Here is a 22,085-nt window from a genome sequence, read left to right on the forward strand (position 1 = left end):
CAACATTACTGAAGCAACACACATGATAATATATTTCCCTTTTCTCTCTCCCTCAGGCGAGCTTTATAATAGCAAATTTCAAGACAACGAAAGCACGTGTGACAGTGGTGTGGAGACCTCCTTCCGCAAACTGAGCTTTACTTACTCAGACTCTCTGAACAGCAAGTCATCAGTAACACTTAGCAAAATGACCCTGGGCTATGGACATGAAAGTTCAGTGCAAAGCAATTATATAGCCAACTAGTAATATTCAATTAGCACTATGCAGTTGTAGGAACAAACGTGACATTTAAAATTTTATCAGCGTGATCCTGGCCAGAGGGAAGTGAATTCACAACCAAAACCGCGCTGGAGGAACCACACACGAACCTGAACCAACGGCGACTTCAGCGTGCAGCTCCTCGCCATTGCTTCCTTCCTCAAGTACCTTTAATTTTATTCATTTACAAGCCATATACAATAACCAGGGCTCTACTGCTGCATTAATACACAGGACTGGACGCTGTGAATGACTGACTGAGCTTTTCTGGTTTGTGAGGATTTTCTTTTATAGATGAAAGTCACTCTTTGTTAATGCATAATACCAACTCACTTAATAAAAAGAGGTAAGGCACACAGAGCAATCAAAGGATACAGTTTCTAGCTGCTCTCTTCATATTTTTTGCAGCACAGTTGCATGAAAAAAGCTCATAAAATAGCTGGCAAAGAAAAATCATTACTTTAATCACAGTGACAACTCAGAGAGAAAAAGGAACCCTAAGAAAAAGAATCTTGTATATTTCAAATAATGTATTTAACTTCAGTGCCTCTTATTCGAAAAAATTTTCAAGTCTGGCATTTTCCTATTTGTAAATAGGTTTTTTTATATCTGTTCCTTTAAAAGAAATGTGCTTTTTAAATGCTTATTTTTATTTTACTTTTATAATAAAAACCCAAAATGAAATCTCTTGTCTATACTTGCTGTAATTTTTACATATCTTTCGAGTAGCATTATTGAAGATTTAGGTATTGATACAAGATTATGCTGATCTCCAAGTACTAAAATAAATAAAGGGTTGCAAGCTACCTGTCTTAAAGCTTAAGTATCTTTAATGGTGGGAGACCAGGAGCATCAGCTACTGCTGAGCAGCTGTGCTTTGTCTGTGCTTTGGAACTAAAGCCTCTGATTCATGGCCTCTTTTAGTTCTCATAATTATGGCAGCAGAGGATCATTTACACCGAAACCAACTATTTAACATGTCAGCAAAACTCTGATGAGACAGTTCTTCTTTGGGCTATCTAGAAACTCCTCTAACAACTGTGTTCCTGAGCAGTATTTCTTCCTGTTGCACGTTAATTCCGAGATGGTGAGTGTAACTGTTACAGATGTTGGCCTTACTAAGAATACAGGCATCAGATGTCATGATGAAAAAGCAATGAGCAGCATCGTACCATTGTCACTCACTTGTAGCCAGTTTTCTTGGCACAAAGATGGAGACTGACAGTGGTGTTCTTGGCTCAGCTCAGTCTGCAGTGACCTGGGTGTCACTCCTGAGAAAATGAATCAAGATAAACCTTGAGAATTGTTACGTTTAGAGCAGTATTTGCTGTAATGAATTAAACCATGAGTAATGCAAAAAACTTGTGAAAGAATTTTATATCCAGCTGAATTACTGAGTATGTTAATTACAAGATGCATAATAGTAAAAATGCCATTCTTTCTTTCTGTTATTGTATGTATAACATACATAGGCAGTGTCAAAGGCATGTAGATTTTTGTTCAATTAATGTACTTGGCCAGTGTTCTCTTTGCATTCCAGCTGTAACAGAAAGAGGCAAAAGTTCTCATATTCTGGGGGTGGAGGAGCTTTTTGAGCCCTAGCAGAGCTGCTGTCCTAGTCAAACGCACCTTCTGCTGCCACAGAATTTCCAGCACAGCTCAGGGCGGGGCTGGCAGAAACTTTTGTTGCGGTTTCTACAATCTTGCAGGTCACCAGGGCATCCTGGCTGTTGATTCACACCTTTTAGCCTTATTTCTGACCAGCTCTGCTTTTAAACCACCAGAAGACACCTGAGTCTGTATTTCCTTAAGCGCTTCATGACCAAATGCTGCATAATAGCTATGCATCAGGTTAGTGATCATGCAGTGAACAGTGAGACATCTCCCCTAGGCCCTGTGTATTCAAGTGCTTTAAATGGCAGTCTGGTGGCTTCTTTCCTTGCAGCGTCTCAGTTTCAGTCTATTTAACAAAAGAGGCTTTGGTCCTTTCTTCCCACCCCTTTGTTTAGAAATAGAAAAATATTAATTTAAAAGTATTCTCACTAATTCAAACAGGAACACTAAATTTTTACAGTTGAGTCACATAATAGGACAACTTTTCCCATCTGCATTAACCCTTAGCATCTTAAGTACGTGTTGCAGGCATGCCACACAGTTTGTCAGAACTAGGCGAGAGTAGGAGGTAGAACACACCAGCTAGTGTAGGACGCACTACAGAAAGTGGCATGGCATCTAGTAGGAGACATTTCTGTCATCTTGTGTAGTTCTCATCTGACAGAGCAAACCTACTGGAGAGCCTTGTGTTTACCTCGAGCAGCTCAATTAAAAGAAAATGCCAAAACACACAGCTTTACTCTTTGCTTTACCTTTTTTCTTCTTAGTAGGTCATCATCCTGTACAGGGCACACTGCCTGGTACTGATGGCACCTGGGAGAAGGCCAGGTTCCTTGCAGGTATGAGGATGAAGGCAGCATACAGATGAACCAGGCTTAGCAAGAGAAAGTGTAAGCAATGCGGACAAGTCTTAACAGAAACATTTAAAGCAGATGTATTCTTCCTAACAGATAACTATCAAGATAGATACATTTGTGCACTTCATCATCATATGTGCTCACCTCAGACCCAGATTTATCACACCTCCCTGCCCAGAAAGGAAGTGCTACTCCTATTTCACAAGTGCAATGGGATAAACTAAAAAATAGTCCTGTAGGAACCCAGGAATTTGCTGCCTGAGAGCTCCTGTCTACACCTAGCTTAATAGAGAGAAACCTCTCTCACTTAACTGCTAAAAAGAGGGTAGTAATGGTGTAACTCAGTCTTAGTTTTCATTCAGCACAGTAAATTAGCATGTGGACCTCACTAGACCTTGTAGCACAGGATATTGTCCCCATTCTACTCCATATTGCCGCTGAGGAAACAAAACTGAGAAGGGTATTATTCACTAATTTCTCAAAAGTTAGGAATAAGTTGGGGGGGTGGTGGTGTTAAGATATATGCATGAACAGCAAGAACAGAGTTTCTGGAGTTAAGTTTTTTTCCATTAGAAGTTTTAGGAAAACTTCCCCAGCAAGCTGTCAAGGTCTTGCTCACAGTAGGGCATCTCTGCACTGTGGCTGGATGAACAGAAGTACTGACTAGGCCCACGCCACAGTGGGCTCTTCTAATGCACTGCATCATACTGCGGGAAGCCTGGTGCGTATTTCCATTAGCAATTAAAGCACTGAGGCTGGAGGTATGGTCAAAAAGCATCAACCAACAACCTCAAACTGATCCTTAAAAGCTGATTTCATGGGTTTGTCCTTCCGAGTGCTAGTCATGCTTCCTGTCGCTTTGACAGTGACTGCACAGATTTATCTGGAAACACTTGCAATATTCAAATGGATCAATATTAAAATAAGAAAGGTTATCTAATTAAGCTTTTTTTTCCGGGAATGTAGAGAGGTGTAACCTTTGGGCATCCTCAGTCAAGTTCAGTATTAAATTTTAAATTAATTACAGTGAGGATCAAAATCTGAAATAATTCTAAACTTAATCTGCACTTGCAGTAATTGGACCTTACTGTATTATTTTGCTACTGTACTGCAGTAATAAATGCCAGAAACTTGTGGCATGCAGCAAAAGTTGTGACAACAGAACACTACAGGTCTTCTCTACATTTGATGGAAAAAGTATTATTCAGAAAGTTAAACTGCCCTTGATTTTAGATTTGCTGCCACAGCTGTAAGTTTCTGGTGTCATCTTGGGATGTATTTACAAACTTGGAAATCAATGTGATAGTGGGAAGTTCTAGGCAGCATTCAGAGATTTTGTGGACTGCAGGAAGGATAAGAATCTTGCCTGCACGTGCTGGTGTATGAAGTGTCTTTTCTCCCTTTTCTGGGCAAGTGAAACACTGTTTTCCTACATTTAAGGAAAAAGAGCAACCCTCCTCCCTCCCTCCAGTTAAGTGACAGGAATGGTGGTGCCCATTTGTTAGCTCAGGGTGCAATGGTCAATACTCGCCCACCATCCACAGCTTTTGGCTCTTCTGGAACACACAATCTTCACTTACAGTAGAGCAGTTCCGGAGTAACTGCCAAAGGTGTGGTCTGAACTTCTGTTGGCTTCAAAAGATTCCTACAGCTACAAGCGAAAGACAGCCCAAGTTAATTACCTAGGAGTTGCTTTTCTGTATTCAAGGTTATGAAGCAGTCTGATGCCCTGCTTAGAGCTAGGCTGTAGCATGTACATTATTCAAAGCCTGTAGAGGTTTCCCCATGGACTCTTAAAAGCAACTGCTATAGAAATTTTTCAACCATCCATTTACCCTTGCTACTTTCATGATACAGAAGAGTGCTAGCAGATCAGTGGACTTCATGACACACTGCAAGGGAAAACACTTGACTGACTTAGCATCAGTTAACCTGTGGCCTGCAGCAGCGCCTATCAACATTCCAGCTGAGTCAGCACACACATGTGCTCATGTGCACACGCACAGAGTAGTATCATGCCCTCTGGGCTAGCTAATACAATGACATTTGCCAGAAAGACAGGAGCATGAGTAATGCCTCACTTCTCTTTCAGTCATGCAATCAGCTCAGTATCTTCTTGTGTTCAGCATTCCAGGCAAGAAACTCTACATTTGGCTAGAGTACAAACCAAAAGCTGTGGCCAGAGCGCTTCCAGATGGGTAGCGGATGGCTAGATGATACACAAACCACGTCACTGTCCTAAACACTGGGCCTGCTTCTTCACGGAAGCTCCTCCGCTATCCTTGGCTCCTCACCAGTGATCAGGCTGGGTAGCCCAACTACAGCTTCCTACCATCCTACCAGTACCATGGAACAACTCTTAACAAGAGATAAAGCTTCCCACTCTTTCTTTTACAGGAAAACACCTGAGGGTTGGCTCACACCATCGCTCCTTTAGTTGTTGGGGAACTGAGCTGCAGCCTGCAGTGCTGAATGCTTAAATCCTGGTATATCACATGCTAGTTGGTAAGACAGAATCACAGGGCCAGCACGCCAGGGTATTACTATCTATCTGTCTAGCTTATTTACAACAGGCAAAGGAGGACTGCTACAGCAAGAGGAGATAAGCTGCAATGCTGGCAAAAGCCTGGCAATCACAATGTTTGCAAAGAGGTATCAGAGGCCAGCATTTAAGGTTTTGATTTTTCACCACCATGAAAAAGGACCAAAACTTTCAGCCTTTGCATCTGACAATGGCATGCTTCCCCACCAGGCCACCAGCTTAACAGATAGTTCTCATTCTTATTTAGAGCTCCTGTTCTGGATTACCCAACTCCTAATACGCAAGGGTAAAGTCCCTTCTACCACAGCCATTCCCCTCGACAGAGTCAACCAGGTCCGCAGCCAGCCACAAAGTAAAAAAACTATGCAACGAAAGAGCAATACTGAACCACTTTGCACTCACAGAGCCCATCAAGAAACCTCAAGATCAATTTCCAAAAGCAGACCCCCAAGAACAGGTCCTGGCAAGCAACCAGACTCACCACCTTCCTCCTGACTAGTCCTCAGGGTGTTGTTTCCCTTCATGCTGCAGCATGTTTCCTTCGCTGTAGTAGCCTAGACCAAAGACACCGCTACATTAGCTACGATGCACACTAATAATCAAAACTGATGTTTACAGGTCTTTACTGACTGACTCTACTTCCTACAGTAAGATGGCCTTTCCTCAATGTTGGCAGAGACAAAACCAAGTAATTTTAAGGTTCTGTATTTTTCACTTAAGTTTTGTTTTTCCACGCTAATTAAACTAAATTGGAGCTTTCATTTCGCTATCTCGTAACATCTGAGTGGAAAGCAGTTATGTAAACCTGATTCTTGACTGGAACATGCCCTTAAACATTCAAACTGCAAGTTCCTGGATGACTCAGCTTACCCCTCAGAGGGTAAGAAAACTGCGATTCTGACAATGTAAAGGCTGGCTTGTAAGCTACAAAACCAAACTGTCCTTTACTGAGAATAAGAAACTCACTGGCCTGTTCCTCTCCACCTGACCTGGGCTAGAGGTCACTGAAGTGGTCTCTGCTACACATCTCCAAAAACAAAAGGGGACTAATAGAAGCAAAAGTACTGAAGAAAGATGTGCCTCTAAGGCAGAAAAATTGTCCAGGCCCCAAGGTATGCAAACAGCAGGTAACAACAAAGACTGACAAAGAGCTATGAACACTTACTTAGCGATGAACTTTAGATACATTCACATGCTTCTTTCCTGGAAAAGATGTAGAAGAACTCAGAAGAAGCTTCCAAGGAAGTGCTCCAGTAAACTGGAGCAAAATAAGTCTTCCTTGTGTGGCAGAAAGTACCAACAGAGGTGCCCTCTAAAGCTCAAAATGGTCTCTGCAGGTCCTGAATGGGTTCACAGCCAAATCTCTGCCAGAGACCAGTTTTAGGACAACAAATTAGCCAATGCCGTACAGCTCTCTTCCAAAACCTGCTCTCAAGTTCTGTTCTGGAAGGGCACCTGTCATGGCTCCTGCTGAGGGCTGACTGCTGCTTTTGCCATCTGTGGAGAACAGCCCAGAGGGAGTTCAATGTTTGAACAAAACATTGCAAGGCTGCACCCCGAAAGAATACTGATGAGCCCATTCCCCTCTACTGTTGCCACCAATAATTTAATGACACTGAGGACAAGCATCATGACACTCACCAAATGCTCTTCCTAATACTCCTGCTGCTGATCCCCAGCGCATCGGATACAACTGGCAATACAGGTGCTGCCGAGGAGCTGCAACAACACTCAGATGGCTACAGATGGATGTGTCCATAGGAGTGATGGATACTCTGAAGATCTCTTCACTGTTGCATTCCTATCTTTGCCCTGATCTAAGTCAAAGGCAAACAATGTATCCAAGTATAGCACAGTACGCAAGGGCAAAAGTACCAAGGGGAAATGGTTAACCAAGGTACATGTTACAGCCACTGCTGCACAGGGGAGAGAAGAAAATAGCATCTATAAATACATACCTACTACAACACCAGGAAACCAAAAGAACATATTAAGGATATTAAGACAATAATGGAAGTGAACCTCCCCATTAAATTCTGTTTTGAGCTCAAGCATTTGGCTTAAGCAATTGCTAATCTTTCATAACAGCACCTAGTGCTGAAAGTGAGAAAGAATGGACCCACTCTTTAGGGAGCTTCCGACCTTCAAAAATAACAATAATTAAAAAATTGTCTGAACCTTTTTATGCCAATCTGGTAACTGCAGAAAGCAACAGCAAAAAAAAAAAAAAAAAAAAAAAAATTATAAAAAGAATGCTCTTCTGCATAACAGTGCTGATGATAGGCATTAGTTGCATAGCCACTTCATCAATTATTGATCATGTACTACATCATTTCTTTCATGATTTTGCCTAAAATTCGTGACAGGCTAAACAGGGTCACAGTTATCCAAATTCATGGTTTATGGCTTCTAGCAATCCAAAAGCTCTTTTCTACATCTCTGAAACTTCACTCATATTGAGATGCACTAAAAACAAATATCATCGACCTTCAGACAGTCCTCTTGATTGCCTTTGAAACAAGTAATTCTCTCAAAGTTTTATTTATTTAACACTATTAAGTACCATTTTGAAATTCTATCTAGATGTTGCTGGAAGAGACCTTTCTACATGAATGTAAGAGAAAGACATCAACCAACCTGCTCTTTTCCTAATACACTGCAGCAGTATTTATTAATCATATTTACTCCATATTTTCTCCATATTTTTTCATCCTTGCCTTATATTGACTCTATTGCTGCTTTGATTCCAGGACACTGAAAAACCTGAAGGATTTTTCTTGTATTGTTGGCTCAGGATGCCTCTCAGATAACTTTTAAATTCCTTTATCAATGTCTGCATTTTCTAACTGTTAAGTTTTATTCACAACTATCATTTTCCCTATTTATTTTACATAACCTATAAACATACACATACCTATTTTGATTGCTTTAATGTTTTCTTTCAGCTAGGACAAGTTTTGAATCAGAAAAGCCCTCCTATGCAACTGCAGTTAGTTGTTTTGGTGACCTAATAATAAGCATTTGTAAGCAACTTCCATTTATCATTTCCCTTTCATCTTTAAGTTTTTCCTCTTGCTCAGGAGTATGTCAGTTTTGGTTAACACCCGATTCAAACAGCACCGGAGATGGCCAAGCATCAGTCAATATGCTCATCTCTTTGCCCATTAAAACAGTGTTCACTGCAAGAAAACAAGCCCCAGTTCCAAGTTCTCTAACCGGCCAATGGAACACGCAGCCGCTCTCCCCACACGTGCTCCAGACCCCCAGCACCACCAGCAAGCAACACCCACATGGTGCTCTTACGATGAAGATGGACATCACCAGTAGTTTGTTCAAACACCTTCTATTGTAAAGTGCTGATTCTGCTAGGTGTTTTGCAAGAAAATTAGTACTTGCTTGGACTGTGAGAGGATCCTTGTGGAACCCCTGCAAGATGCCAGCTGCATTTCAAACCACATCTGACAGACAAGCCCAATGTTTAGCAACCTGCCCATGGCACGGCTCGGTCGCCTGGATTCCTGACAGCTGAACCCTCAGGCTTTCAGCTCCACAGGCTACAGCAGCCCCCCATGCTGAAGCAAGCTTATTTTCTTTGTATCAAATGCCAGAGTGAGATGACATTTCTATGGGAAACCTAAACATTTTAAAACCAACTTGGAAACAGAACAGAAGGTGAAGCACCATTACTTTGTATGAACTAGGGAGTTCAGTGTGCCACCAGATCTAATCATGAGTCAACAGTGTCTTCTATGGGGAACGCACACACAAAGAAGCAAAATTAAGATGTCGAGGTTTTGCTTTATTGGAAAGAGAGGAGGAACAGTGTGGAGCACAGGGCCACTCATGAGGAATGCCAGGAGGTGACAGAACAGCTGTACAGCAATGTCTGAGTGAGAACAGCAGCCCCTGCCCTATGCATCTACTAGAGAAGCAGTCACTTGTAACTCTGTGGTCCTCTCACACGACCATTTCTTCTCTGTGCCACCTCCTTTCTCTTTGCACCTTTGGTCGACTCTTCTCCCCGCTCCTTTTCCCACAGCCATATCTCACACTATGCCATATTATGCAGGATCCCACACAGCAGCAAAAGGTTTGTGTCTGCACCTGCAGCTCTCTGGGAATAGTCAAAGCTAGACGCAGAGCTCTCAAGATTATTGCTCATGTTGCATGAAAATAGAGGAGAGAAGAAAACAAGTCTCATACTCAATTCCCCTTTCAGAATGGGGAACAGATCTGCCTGATGTCTGACTAGGCAGCCCAGGTTTCATGTCTATTTGGAAGCCTGCCTTGCAGGAAGCAGGCAGGACACCTGACGGAGTGACAGCCATAGATCGGAAAGGGTAGGACTAGTGCTCTCCCAATTTGGGTGCAGATAAGATCAAACCACTCCAAGAAGGGGCATACCTGTGGAGGTGATCCCAGCTTCACTCCCTGCCCTTTCTCCTTGCCCCCAGCATACCTTGCTGTTATCCTGAGATGAATTTCCACTTACGGCATAGTGAAACTGGAAAAAATATGGATTTTTGCAACCATAGGCTGGAGGTGCATATTTGTGTTGCCTCTTAGTTAGGATGAATTCACAACTCCAATCTCATGTGAACTGGAGAACTCAGACTAGCTCTCTTGCACTGACTCACCCCTCCCATTTTATACATGGGATATATTTTTCCCGCTACCTGAGAAAGCTGTACTTTCAATACACCATATATATTACATGCAAGCTTTGCTGTTAGTATCTTTACATTGAACCAGCAGTTAAAATTCACATAGACAGCAAAATTCATAGACAGTATGTTCTCCAGTCAGCTCAAATTGTACATCACTTCAACTTTAGTCAAATTCTTCTAATTTTTTTCCTCCTCCTGTTTCACTCTTTAACTAGAAGGAAATGAAGTATCCTCAGACAACGTCCACCAGAGAGGTCAAGGTTAGTGACTTTTCTAGTTCTTCAACACTGGTAGGTTCCCAAGGATAAAACACAACCACTTTCTTCTTTTCGGTCATGAGGAAACCATTATCACTAAATCTGCCTTTTATACTCCCTACATCCAGAGAAACAAAAGGAGCAATTGCAGTGGTCTGAAGAACAAATATATAAATGTCATCTCGTTGGGATATAGAGGCCTGGAAGAGAAATAAATAAATAAATAAATAAAAATATACGTGTTAAAGAAGAACCCAGTTACACCCAAACTGGAAAAGACCTGCATGTCAGTAAAACAGACTGAACAAGCACATTTGATCAAAATTACTATTGTCTTCTGGAAATCTCTTCTGAAACAAAAGGTCAAACCAACAGGATTCATATGTAAGAAACAAGCAAAAACTGCAAATGTTATTATAGCCTTCCTACAGAATACTTGTCCTGGTTTTGGTTGGGATAGAGTTAATTTTCTTCCTAGTAGCTGGTACAGTGCTGTGTTTTGGATTTAGTGTGAGAATAACGTTGATAACACTCTGATGTTTTAGTTGTTGCTAAGTAGTGCTTATCCCAAGTCAAGGATTTTTCAGTTTCCCATGCTCTGCCAGCAAGCAGATGTACAAGAAGCTGGGAGGGAGCAGAGCCAGGACAGCTGACCCCAACTAACCAAAGGGATATTCCATACCATAGAACGTCATGCTCAGTACATAAACTGGGGGAGCTGGCTGATCGCTGCTTGAGCATTGGTCAGCGGGTGGTAAGCAACTGCATTGTGCATCACTTGTCTTTCTTGGGTTTTACTTCTCTCTCTTTTTGTTATCTTCCTTTTCATTACAATTATTATATTTTATTTCAATTAATGAACTGTTCTTATCTCAACCCATGAGTTTTACTTTTTTTTTCCCGATTCTCCTCCCCATGCCACTGGGGCAGGGAGGAGGAGTGAGCGAGTGACTGCGTGGTGCTTAGTTGCCGGCTGGAGTTAAACCACGACACTACTACAGATTGTGGGAAAATGCCATGAAGTGTTATCACTCTACCATCTTCTTATGAGAATAACCAAATAAATGGAAATCTGACTTGTACCTAGTACTGGTATCCTATACTTACTGCAGTGAAAGAGATTTGTCCTTTCACCAACATACTTCACTCAACCTATAAATTCACAACTACTAAAGTAGTTGGCCTTTCCGATTACATTGGTAATAGAAACACACCAAAGCAAAAGATGGTAAAAATCACAGTAACACAGGAGGCCACCTCATCTTAATGGAACATGGCAGTGAAGTCCTTACACTACATTTAGAAGGCAGCTAAGTTGTGAAATATCAGGACAAGGTATAATGTTTTATATTAAGTTCTATCAGTAGTTAATCTCAGAGAGGCTTAAAAGCACAACCAGGATGCATTTTCATGCCGCACTCTCCACTCGCCATCATGAAATATGCTACATCATTTTCAAATATCAACTAACTGTATATAAAAAGCAGACAAATTATGTTAAGTGCAGAAAACATCCCGCTTACAAGAACGACAACACTATTCATTTTTAAGAAAAAGCACACATCCTTTACATTTTGTGTTTTCTGAAGAAACACTAAAGTCCTCACGTTTTTTAAAAGCAATGCTATGAAGAGTAGCACTTGGATTAGTAACGTATTTGAAAGCCTAGTTAGTTTATTAGTAACTATGTATAGAAGCACCAGCTTCTCACAAAACAGAATAATTTTTTAAATCACAGCTGCATACTTTCTTAGAATAACCACTTTGCATTTATGCTTGCTAGCTATCCTTATTAGTTAGTACTGCGGAGACAACACAGCCATGGGAAAAAGGAGTGAAATTTCCCAACGATGTTCCAGTTGCAGAGCTTTTATTATGATGATGTCATCCACAAAAAACCCAGCATGACTCAGACTTGAGATTGTGCCACCAGGTGAAAAAAAAATAAAAACAGGCTTATTTCTTTCCTTTGTATACTCAGGAGGCAGACCATGCTGCCATAAAAGAGATAAGAGGTGAAAATCTGGCCCATTTTCTTTTTGTAAAGCAATTATGCTGGTCCAGATTCAAAGAGATTAAAGACCTCTATTCCCCCCTTGTTTAGTTTAGCTCTAAAGAGCAAAGCTGCAGTTTGGAAGCCAAATGTGAGAACACACAGGTCCCCATCCCGCCAATCTGCTGATTAAGAATTTTGCAATAAGATTTACACGCTAAGAAGTGAGGCTTAACAAAATGCGTGCGTACACACACAGCGCATGCTTGCTCTCTCTATATAGAGCATGCTTGCTAGGAGCGGAAGAAATCTGGAGAAAAGCAGTAAATGGACTAAATGACAGTGTTATACAACACTGATGCTTTTTGTGCCTGTTCAGAAGACTGACACACTTGCCAGATATTAGGAAATAATCACTACTATGCAAATCAGAACGCTTAGCTGGAGGGCAGGGATTTGCAAAAGGAGGAAAGGAGCATGCAATATTGCATGTTAGCAATGGTACACTGATCTGGGAGTTTGAGCACTTCAAGAGGAAATACTGCTGACAATAATGCACACCACACTCAACTGAACTAGCATCACCTAGTACTGACATACAGTACTGTCTGGAAGCCAGAACATTTGCCATGATACTATTTGCTATCTAGGGACAAAAAGAATGAAAGGAGCAATGCTGCAGCAGTCAGGTGAAAGACAGTCAAAACAAATGAAATGGAGACTTCATTATTTAAAACAAAACAAACCACAAAAAAAACCCCCACCAGTGTTATTTAGATATGCATATAGTGACACACAAAAAAAAAATCCGATTTTGAATTCAATGTGGAAGCTAGAATTGCAACAGCTAAGGAGAAAGAACATTAAGTGGAATCAGACACTGCATAGCAGGCAAACAACTCAAAACAGTAAGATTAGCAAAACCAAATACAGTAATTTAGCATGACTGATGCTTACACTAAGCTGGGTCTTTTCTAATCCTACAGCATCCTTTAGTGATGAAAGGAAGTGATGGTTCGTAGGACTCTGGAGCCCACCTTCTCCCACAAGACAGAAAGTAATAACGCAGCTTTTCCTGGTACAATTTCTGCATCTTTCCAGCAAGTTATTTATGGACTCCTTGTAGATGGGGACAGCACTTTGTGCTTTAACAGTCACACCGTCTTTGGCAAGGGTGCATACTGGCTCCAAAGAACTCCAGACGTGCACAATGACCTGTCAAGCATGTTGAGAGAGCACAAAGCTTAGAAGAAAAGTTACATCTGTGAAAACAACCCAGCAACCTAGGTTTTGGATTGCTCATTGCAAGAGATGTTCTCCTGACAGTAGTAGCTGATTTCCACCTAGCAAGAAACTCCACAAAGGTTTAAACAATCAATATGGCATAATAATTAGATTATATAAACCTAACAAGAAGTCCGTTTCAAACAGTCTAGATCTGTTGTTCTTGATCTGCAAGGCTTTTTGTTTTCTCCAGGCTCCTTGAGAGGAGGGGGTTGCCAATTCCTGCCAAGGGAGTGCTGGGAAATGGAATTAGTGACTAATTTGTTGACTCTTTTTCTTCCCTTCCCTGATCTAAAAAAATAAAAAAATAAAAAAATAAAAAAATTCAAACAAAGGATTTTCTTGAGATTGCTCAGTGTTATCTGATGTAACCCAACTGGGTAATCTAGAGCTTCTGCACAATCACCATTAAACAGAAGTAAGCTGCATCACCTTAAAAGAGATTATGGAAGTTGTATTAATACAGTAAAATATACATTCCCAGAGATCACGCATGCATTATGAATGCAGACTTATGTTAAAAAAAAAAAAAAAAGAGAGTGTAACTTGGAAGATTGCCATTCAATGAGAATTACAGCATTCTATCTCTTCATACAACTTAGGTTGTTTTTCACCTTAACAGGGGTTTGCAGTCAGGAACAGATCTTAACTCCTTTCAAAAGTTCTAAGTTCCAAATTTTCTTGAAGTGCAAAATACAGTATTCATAGGAACTACTGCCAATGCTTCTCTGACCTTATCAGAAAATCTGAATTTAAGCCTGTTACAATAACTCAGACCAGAAATAAAAAATTTCATTAAGTGCAGTCCTACTCTAAGGACTGACTATCCAGAAATTGCAACCATTTTCTATACTACATATCAGTAACCTTATAAATCTGAAAATTCATGGCAGCCCACCAGGCAGAGCAGTGAACTAGGAATTGACATACTCATACTACTAGTTCCAGAATGACTAGTGAGTCATTCCAGGTTTCTAGGTATATTTTTCCACCCTTCCCAGCCTTTTCACATGGGGTGCCCTTTATGTCAGGAATTGTAACTCATAGTGCAAAATGGCCCCTAAATTCATTTGGGATCTGGTTGCCATATGATCAACAGCAACAAAACACAACAAATTGAAAAGCAAGACTGTGTTCTACAGGACAACTCAGCAGCCCAAATACTGCCTAAGAAATCCTAACAGTTTCTATAGCATTACCAGAAAACAGTTAAGGCATCAATTGCAAAATGGTGACATTGCATAGGTGACCTTGCAATTAAAGTACACCTAGATGTTCTGTTGATATTAATAATTATCTCACTAACAATATTCTATATTAATATATTCTATATTTATTCTATATATAATAATATTCTATATTATCTATATTAATAATAATCTAGTTCTTTTTCCCAAAGCAGTGTAGTTTGAGTACTGGCAAGCAATGGTACAATCTTTTTTCCCCCCCGACTTAGTCAGTTAATCTAGTTCTAACACCCAGGGAACAGTTTTGTTAAGTAGTGAGGTACCATTTTTCACACTTTGTTCTATTTAACCATTAATCCCCTTAAGATTTCAACAGAATAGTTAATTTCAGGCCCATACCTACAGGCTATAAGCAAGGCAATTAATTCCTTGTTCTGTGAAGCAGTACACACTACTATAATAAAGGCTAGTGTTGCCCCTAAGAAGATTAAAGACAAGAATTGCACCTCATTGTGTTTGAGCATGGACTTACTGAAGCTTGTCTATACAAAGATGTGCTCATTCAGCTTCTCACGTTTTTGCAGGAGGGACAGAAGAGTGGTGAGAGAGGTGTCACTTACCCTCAAAGTCAGCTTGTGGTCTGCATGAAGATCTGAGACACCGTAAATGTACAACACATCTTTGTCTTCGTAGGCCACAGGCAGCAGTGGTGCAAAGAAGTTCTGGGCAAAATAATGGAGCAGTTTCCACTTGCCACCATACTCTGAAAGGGTTAAAAGGGAGAAAGATTCAGACTGAATCCAAGATTGCCTTGGCACACAATCCCTTCCTGTATTCTCTGGTCCTGCTATGGCAATATAATATCCCCCTCCACCTTTTTTCGTCTCTATCAGGTGCAGAGAATGACTGAAGTCACTCTCATTTTCTTCCAGCCAAGGCTCTGCTCTGGAAGGGATCTGATGCTCTTTCAAGCTTTTTTTTTGAGCTTCACCAAAAGGTCACATTTTTTAAGTGTTGGTCCTATCATTGCTATGCTGTTATTCAATTAAAAAAAGCCTTAAACACAAGTGACATTAACAAAACTGACACAGTGTACTACATATTAAGCAAGCAGCTGGAGCATCTATGTTGTTGATAATCCAGACAAACATGTGGGCATTGGTGGCATTGCCACAAACTGCCACCACTGTAAAGAGACAACAGAGTCTGACTTTTGGTGCCTACACAAAGCGCTCTCTTCACCTTTTTTCACTCCTCCTATTTCAGTTCTTCCTTAGAGGAACATAAATAGCAATGAAGACAAAAAAACAAGTTCTCAAACCAAAGACAGCTCTGAGTTAGGCAAAATGAATTTGCCAAGATCTAGAGACAACACTTACTGTATGGGATTTAGTAGACACATGATGCAGACATGCCAAACAGTTTGCTTTGCCTGTTTGAAGGAAAGCTGTATGTCATTACTTTTAATACTTTGCTAGTCTGCTATTAACAATCTGGAAAAGCCATCAAACATTGTGTCCTCTCCAAAAAATGCAATTTTGCCAGATGCAACATTGCCACACAACCAAAGAGAAGCTGCTTCCATTTCTTTCTCTATTAATTTTCCATCTAGCACCCACTGTCAGCATTTTAACTCTGTCTTTGCTCAACCATCATTTAGTCATTGAAATGGCACTAAAAAGAAGTAGCAAGTCAGCTGCATCATCTCATGAGGAAAGAAAAGTTAGATATCTGTTTCATTCTTGTTTCTGGCTCTTTGTTTTATACAACAGGTTTAAAGTTCAGGGATGCTGAAAAATATTTCCAGTAATACATTGTTGTTATAACTAATTACCTCTCTGTGTTTTGGTGCTTGTACAAAGCTCTTAGCACTTTCAAATATTTCTTAATTAAGGACTTCATCCAGAGTGATGTAGTCTTTAAAGGGTGTGTTTGTGGCTTTCACAGGCAGATGTGAACATGCTCTGCCTGCACTCCACATAGACATGAATGAACTTTGTGAACAGCAAAGTGCATCAGCTCCAGCTTAGCACCTTGCACATCATGTTGTCTTCAGCAAGCTCACAACCAGCTAGCTTGGAGAACAGACAAGAAAAGCTCATATCTGCCTGGAAAACCCATACAAGATTCAACTGTGCTATGAGATCAGACTTGCCAACAAAACACCACTGGCATTCAAGTTAATAGCACTGAAGCAAACCAAAGAGATGAAGTCTGAAAGAAAACTTCAGGAGAGGCTGCTGAGTTTCTTCAAAACAGACTGTTGATAAACTGATGAACATACTCAGCATATTGGTGCTGTTCAGTATATGAACGAAGCCACGTTCTTGCATTCCAAGGACAATTCTTAGCAGAAAACGTTGGTGGTCTAAGGGACAATTCTGCCAAAAACAGGGAGCGCTAAGAAATTACTTTTCAGGGCCATGAAACTTGAGAAGATGAGAGATTTGGATTGGGGATGGATTATCTGAAACAGTAAACTGTGGGTCAGCATCTGATCTAAAAAATAAAAGCAATGGGCCTTATATGAGAAATGGGCACTGCGCCTAACCCCAGGCTTTGGGAGGGGCTGAACTCTCTGAAGCCCTCAGGACTGCCACAAGACTCTCAGGAATTTCAATTGTCAGTGCAATAGATGCTGCTCACTGCAGGCTTCAGACAGAGGCCACCACGAGCTCACACAAGTTACCCAGCATGGGCTGAGGTTTCAGTGCCTGCTGACTTGAATTTTTTCCTCAGCTTAATTTACATGATGTAAATATAGGCTTCAACTGTCTTAAATATGAAAATGAATAATACAATTGAAGTAGAGCAGTTTCTGTTACTTAGTGTAATATAAAATCCAACTTCTCTTCGAATGGGCCCTACCCTCATTTTCTGCTGTGCCTTGACTTCCAACTGGATTATGTAACCACATTGCAGTGGTTACTGGAGGGAAACAGAGAAGGTTTGCTACCTAGGCAGCAGATACAGAGATCCTCGAGAAATCTGTACGGTGGAGAAAACAACTCGGACTAAACTTGGCATTACACTTCCACAGGGAAAAACAAACAAACAAAAAACCCAACCAACAAACAAAAGCAAACAAACACCACACTTAAAAGTTTGTACCATTTCAAAATTCATTCCAGGGTTCAACTACTACAGCTGTTGTTTTGGGATGTTTGAAAACATCACTAGTCTGCTTACCTCAGATCAGCTTTTTAAGGTTGATATTTCCCTTCCCAAAAAAACTAGAGCCATTTTAAAGAACCAAAGCTCAACTGCTGGAGCAGTTTCACACAGGAAGGGTTTTCCAAAGATAACTCTTCCAGCAACAGGATCTTGATAATACAATTGTCAAGGTAACTTCAGACAGCACAGAAAACTGAAGCTCACTGATAAAAAAAGCCACATTCTTCAGCTCATCTGTTGTCTTGATTTCCTTAAGACCAGAGTCACATTTCTTGATTTAAAAATAGGCAAGTTGCATATAAAATACTCCCTCTGCCCCAAAAATGGATGTAAGAAATCTGGATATCAGGTAGCTATTGTGAGAAATCTCAGGGCTTAAACTTTCCTGTCACAGACATGCATGCCCAAAGGCAACAGTCAAAAGTTATTTAAAACAGCCCTGGGGTGTTTTTCTCCTCCTCCCCCCACATTTAAATGAATTCTTAAAGAAACCCAAGTTCCCCAATTTTTTCCTGATAATAACATGGGGTCTGCACTCTCTGTGGTATCAAACTTCAGAACAGGAAACTAAAATTAGGTTTGTAATGAGACCCCAGTACTCCTTTTTTCTGACTCTTCCCTGAAGCCTTCTACACTGATAGCAGGAGTGAGAACAAAGTTCTCCCTGGAACGGATTTTAAATTAATCACTTCACACTGTTAAATGCAACCTGAGAAACATGCTGCTAATTTTTTCCTCACCTCAGTCTCATGAATTCAGATCTATTATTCTCCTTAATAGCCTGTGGTTTCAGCTCACCAGGGGCTCTAAATATGGAACCTGCAATAAAAGCCAGTTATCTGTTCACGGGAATCTCCTGACAACCCAGTTGGGTACCTCAAGGTGACACTTGTATGGGACTGAGGTAAATTGCCATGTGTATCACAGCACTCTTCACCAAAACACACTACATAAATGCTAAAGCATTCAACAGCTCCACAACTAGGCACTAACAATCAAAACCCAGTTGTGGTAAAAGCTGTTTAGTGCTGAACTGAAGGCAGAAGTACTATGACAGGAGTGCTGTGCTGTGTTTTCAATCAATCCCAAGCAAACATCTTAAAGGTAAGTTAAAAGGAGAAACATTTGCTACCTTCTTCCCTCCCCACTTCATGAGGAAACACTTCCGCTTTGTACGGGAAATTATGTAAGCCCCTCCATGGCTCTCTCTGAAATAACAGATTTAAATAAGAAGCACTCATTGGTGATACTACTGTGCCATCTAACAAGATGCAGAAATGTTTTTGAAGTGCAAATAAAACTAATTTCTCTGAAGTTTTGCATAATTTCAGCCATTAGCATTTCAAAAATCCCTCTACCACACTGCCTAATTAAATGAATATTAAACCTTTCCTCATTCCACTGAGGGAATAGAACAAAACAAAGGGACAGCTGTATCTCTGCTGAGCTTCTTTTCTGTAAACTAACTTCAACAACATATGAATAATTCAAGTATTTGATATATTTTCTACAATGACGTCAGCTCTGTACTTAAAAAGACATTTATGGTCTCCACGATCACTTCATCTATCAATACACCTGTCTTTACAAAGATACATTTTTCCAAGCATCATTTTCTCTTGAGGCACTTATAGCCTAAGAGCATCAGCCATTGCTAGAATCACAAAAATTAATATTGCGATATTCCATTTCCTAATACAAGTCTAGAAAGTCCAGAAAGATGAGCATTATAGTTGGACCGCTCGCTGCCTTAACATTTAAATAAAATAGCCTGTTTCTTCTACTGGTTTGTTTTCCTTTCTTGTTTGCAGTTAATTTGCTTGGATGAATAAGGGCAGCGGGGTGGGGGGGGGTAGAACAAAAACAAAAAGGGAGAGGGACAAACATCTCCCAGAGAAAGAGGGGGAGGATGGGGTGGGCTAATTTTTTTTAAAGCAAGGCCAGACGGTATTTTGTTCTAAGGACAGATCAAAAACTTCACAGTAACTCTTAGCTTTTTCTAGTTCACTCATGTTTCTTCACACATGAAATTCTTAAATAAATATTTTCAAAAACAGAATATGTGACAAATAACTGAAATTGAAAGAGAATCTACCCAAGTCCTATACAGCTGCCATAGAACAGCTTCTCCATTTCAAAATTACTTCTAGACAAAATGTTCGGAACATGAAACACAGCCACTTCCCTCATACCACACATTCCTCCCCTATTTCTTACTGCCTAAGTGACTTATCTCTTTATATGTCTGATTACTCCATTTTTGTGTTCTAAAAGGAAGAAAAATATATAAATAAGGAGACATCATGTGCATAAATACCATATTAGCAGAATATTTTAGTCACAAAGAGTGATTCACCTCACCTGACACTAAGTTAGACACCAAATCTCAGCTAGTCATCTTCTCCTATAAAGAGCTTCTCAGAAGCTACGCTGGGTGAGAGGTGTCATATTAAGTTCTATGAAAATCAAATTCAGCATGGAGAAGATAATTCATCCCACTTATTAGACAGCTAAGGACACAATGAATCACACGCTGGAGATAATGACCTCTCCCCCAACTGGCTACAGAAGAAATCTAGATGCTTAACCTTCACATACTAAATCCCGTCCTGCTCAGAACAGGATCACAGTTCTGTAGGGTTTTTGGCAGTGCACTACTGCCTACTCAAGGGAGAGGTTTTGATCATTTTACCATGGGGGGGAGGGGGAACAAAATCAACGAAATTTGTTGGGATTATGGAAAGCATAATTATACATGGGTGCTCCTTCTTATCCTCCTGTCCCACTAGCTTCCTCTCTGTCCCTTCTCACCCAGGGTGTCTGGGTACATACATGCATCTGTACAGCTGAGCCAATAAATATAATCAGGGATTTCTAGGACAGACCCTTTTGGAAACAGAATTTCTTAGAAGTCTCCAATTTTAAAGGAATTAAACTTGCAAAAAATGCAAAATTTCTCTGGAAAAACCTGGATGATATATCACACAGTTTCAGGAAGATCCAGCTCTACATAAGAAAAGCAAGGGTAGTTGAAAGTTTACCTCACAAGGGGGTTGTGCCCTCAATCTTAACCATCACTGCTTCCTAATAGGCAGCTTTGTCTGGCTTCAATGATATTATCTCCTTGGGAGAAATGAGAATACTGCTTAAATGAAAAAATATATTTTTAAGAAATTAAGAGTTTAACTTCTCTAAACTAAACCTTGCTAAAACAAGGATAAGAGTTGGTGGCTGTTAAATCTGAACTTAAACAGCAAAACTTCCATAGAAAAAGAATTGCTTTGTTCTTTACCCTCTTCCACTTTCACAGACTATTAGGATGATCCTGAAAAACACTCTTCTGGAAAGTATTTCTAAGGGATGGACAGAAACACGTTCAAAGTTTGCAAAGTTGCCTAAGAGAGAGAGCACAGCTGTACTTCTTATTCTGATACTTCCAGATGAGGAAAACAAAACAAGACTGATAGTTGGTGCTTTTTACCAGATTGTCACAAAACTTACCCAAGGAAGCCCATGAAGGTGCCTGCCAAATGTCATTGAGTTGCCAGTACAGAGCTCCCATTGTGTGTCCCTCTCCATTGATTATTTCACTTTGACTAAAACGATAGAATTCAGTTTCTGTCTTCATACACTGAGCCTGCATCACCTTGGTCAACAAACACATTAAAAAAATATATATATTGTTGGTGTATCGTATTTTGTATTTTACTTTACTTTCAAAACGTGTGTATATATTAACATACAATGTAGACTTCACAGCAACGGCACATAACTTTAAACTTGAGCCTTCAAGAGCATACACCTGCAGTGCAGTGGGCCTCTGCTTGAAGGAGATCTATTCCTAGCAGCTCTCAACAGCTTTACAAGCAGTATCTTTAGAGAAACTCTGGAAGGGCTACTTCCTGCCTTCCATCCAGTGAAGATCACTGGGCAAGAGGGTCTTTGAAAGGCAAATGGAAGACAAGAGAAAGAAAAAATAAATAATTTCTTTTTAATTAATGTAAATAAAAACCCCAAGAGTTGCAAAATGACGTTGTGCTGCACTACCTCCAGTATACATTACCATGATGTCCACATTCCTATACTCCGAACATATAGCACACATATAACATATAAAGTAGTGCACCAAAAGAGCAACCTTTTTTCACTGGCACTCCCACTTCTTCTCTCCTTCCCCATCTTGTCTTTAAAAAACACTTTTCAGAATTTTTCATTGGCCAAGTTCTCAATAGAAGCCAAATAGCCTGTTAT

The 22,085-nt window shown here is 40.3% G+C and overlaps 2 protein-coding genes across 2 annotated transcripts in view; one reads left to right on the top strand and one right to left on the bottom strand.

Annotated features, from left to right (window-relative positions):
* Nucleotides 1-1,037, top strand: part of NFKB1 (nuclear factor kappa B subunit 1) — a 63,113-nt gene extending 62,076 nt beyond the window's left edge. Inside the window, 2 exon segments of the mRNA XM_050895401.1 lie at nucleotides 57-208; nucleotides 210-1,037. Coding sequence (XP_050751358.1) covers nucleotides 57-208; nucleotides 210-236 — 179 coding nt within the window. The 3' untranslated portion in view covers nucleotides 237-1,037.
* Nucleotides 1,038-9,056: 8,019 nt separating this feature from the next.
* The window catches only part of MANBA (mannosidase beta), a 51,030-nt gene continuing 38,001 nt past the window's right edge, over nucleotides 9,057-22,085 (bottom strand). The window contains exons 14-17 of the mRNA XM_050895937.1: nucleotides 21,336-21,480; nucleotides 15,281-15,423; nucleotides 13,147-13,404; nucleotides 9,057-10,396 (exon numbers count right to left, since the gene is read on the bottom strand). Coding sequence (XP_050751894.1) covers nucleotides 10,172-10,396; nucleotides 13,147-13,404; nucleotides 15,281-15,423; nucleotides 21,336-21,480 — 771 coding nt within the window. The 3' untranslated portion in view covers nucleotides 9,057-10,171. The remainder of the gene's footprint in view (nucleotides 10,397-13,146; nucleotides 13,405-15,280; nucleotides 15,424-21,335; nucleotides 21,481-22,085) is intronic.

The sequence above is a fragment of the Gymnogyps californianus genome, chromosome 4, assembly GCF_018139145.2.
Source record: "Gymnogyps californianus isolate 813 chromosome 4, ASM1813914v2, whole genome shotgun sequence".
In the NCBI taxonomy this organism is placed as follows: Eukaryota; Metazoa; Chordata; class Aves; order Accipitriformes; family Cathartidae; genus Gymnogyps; species Gymnogyps californianus.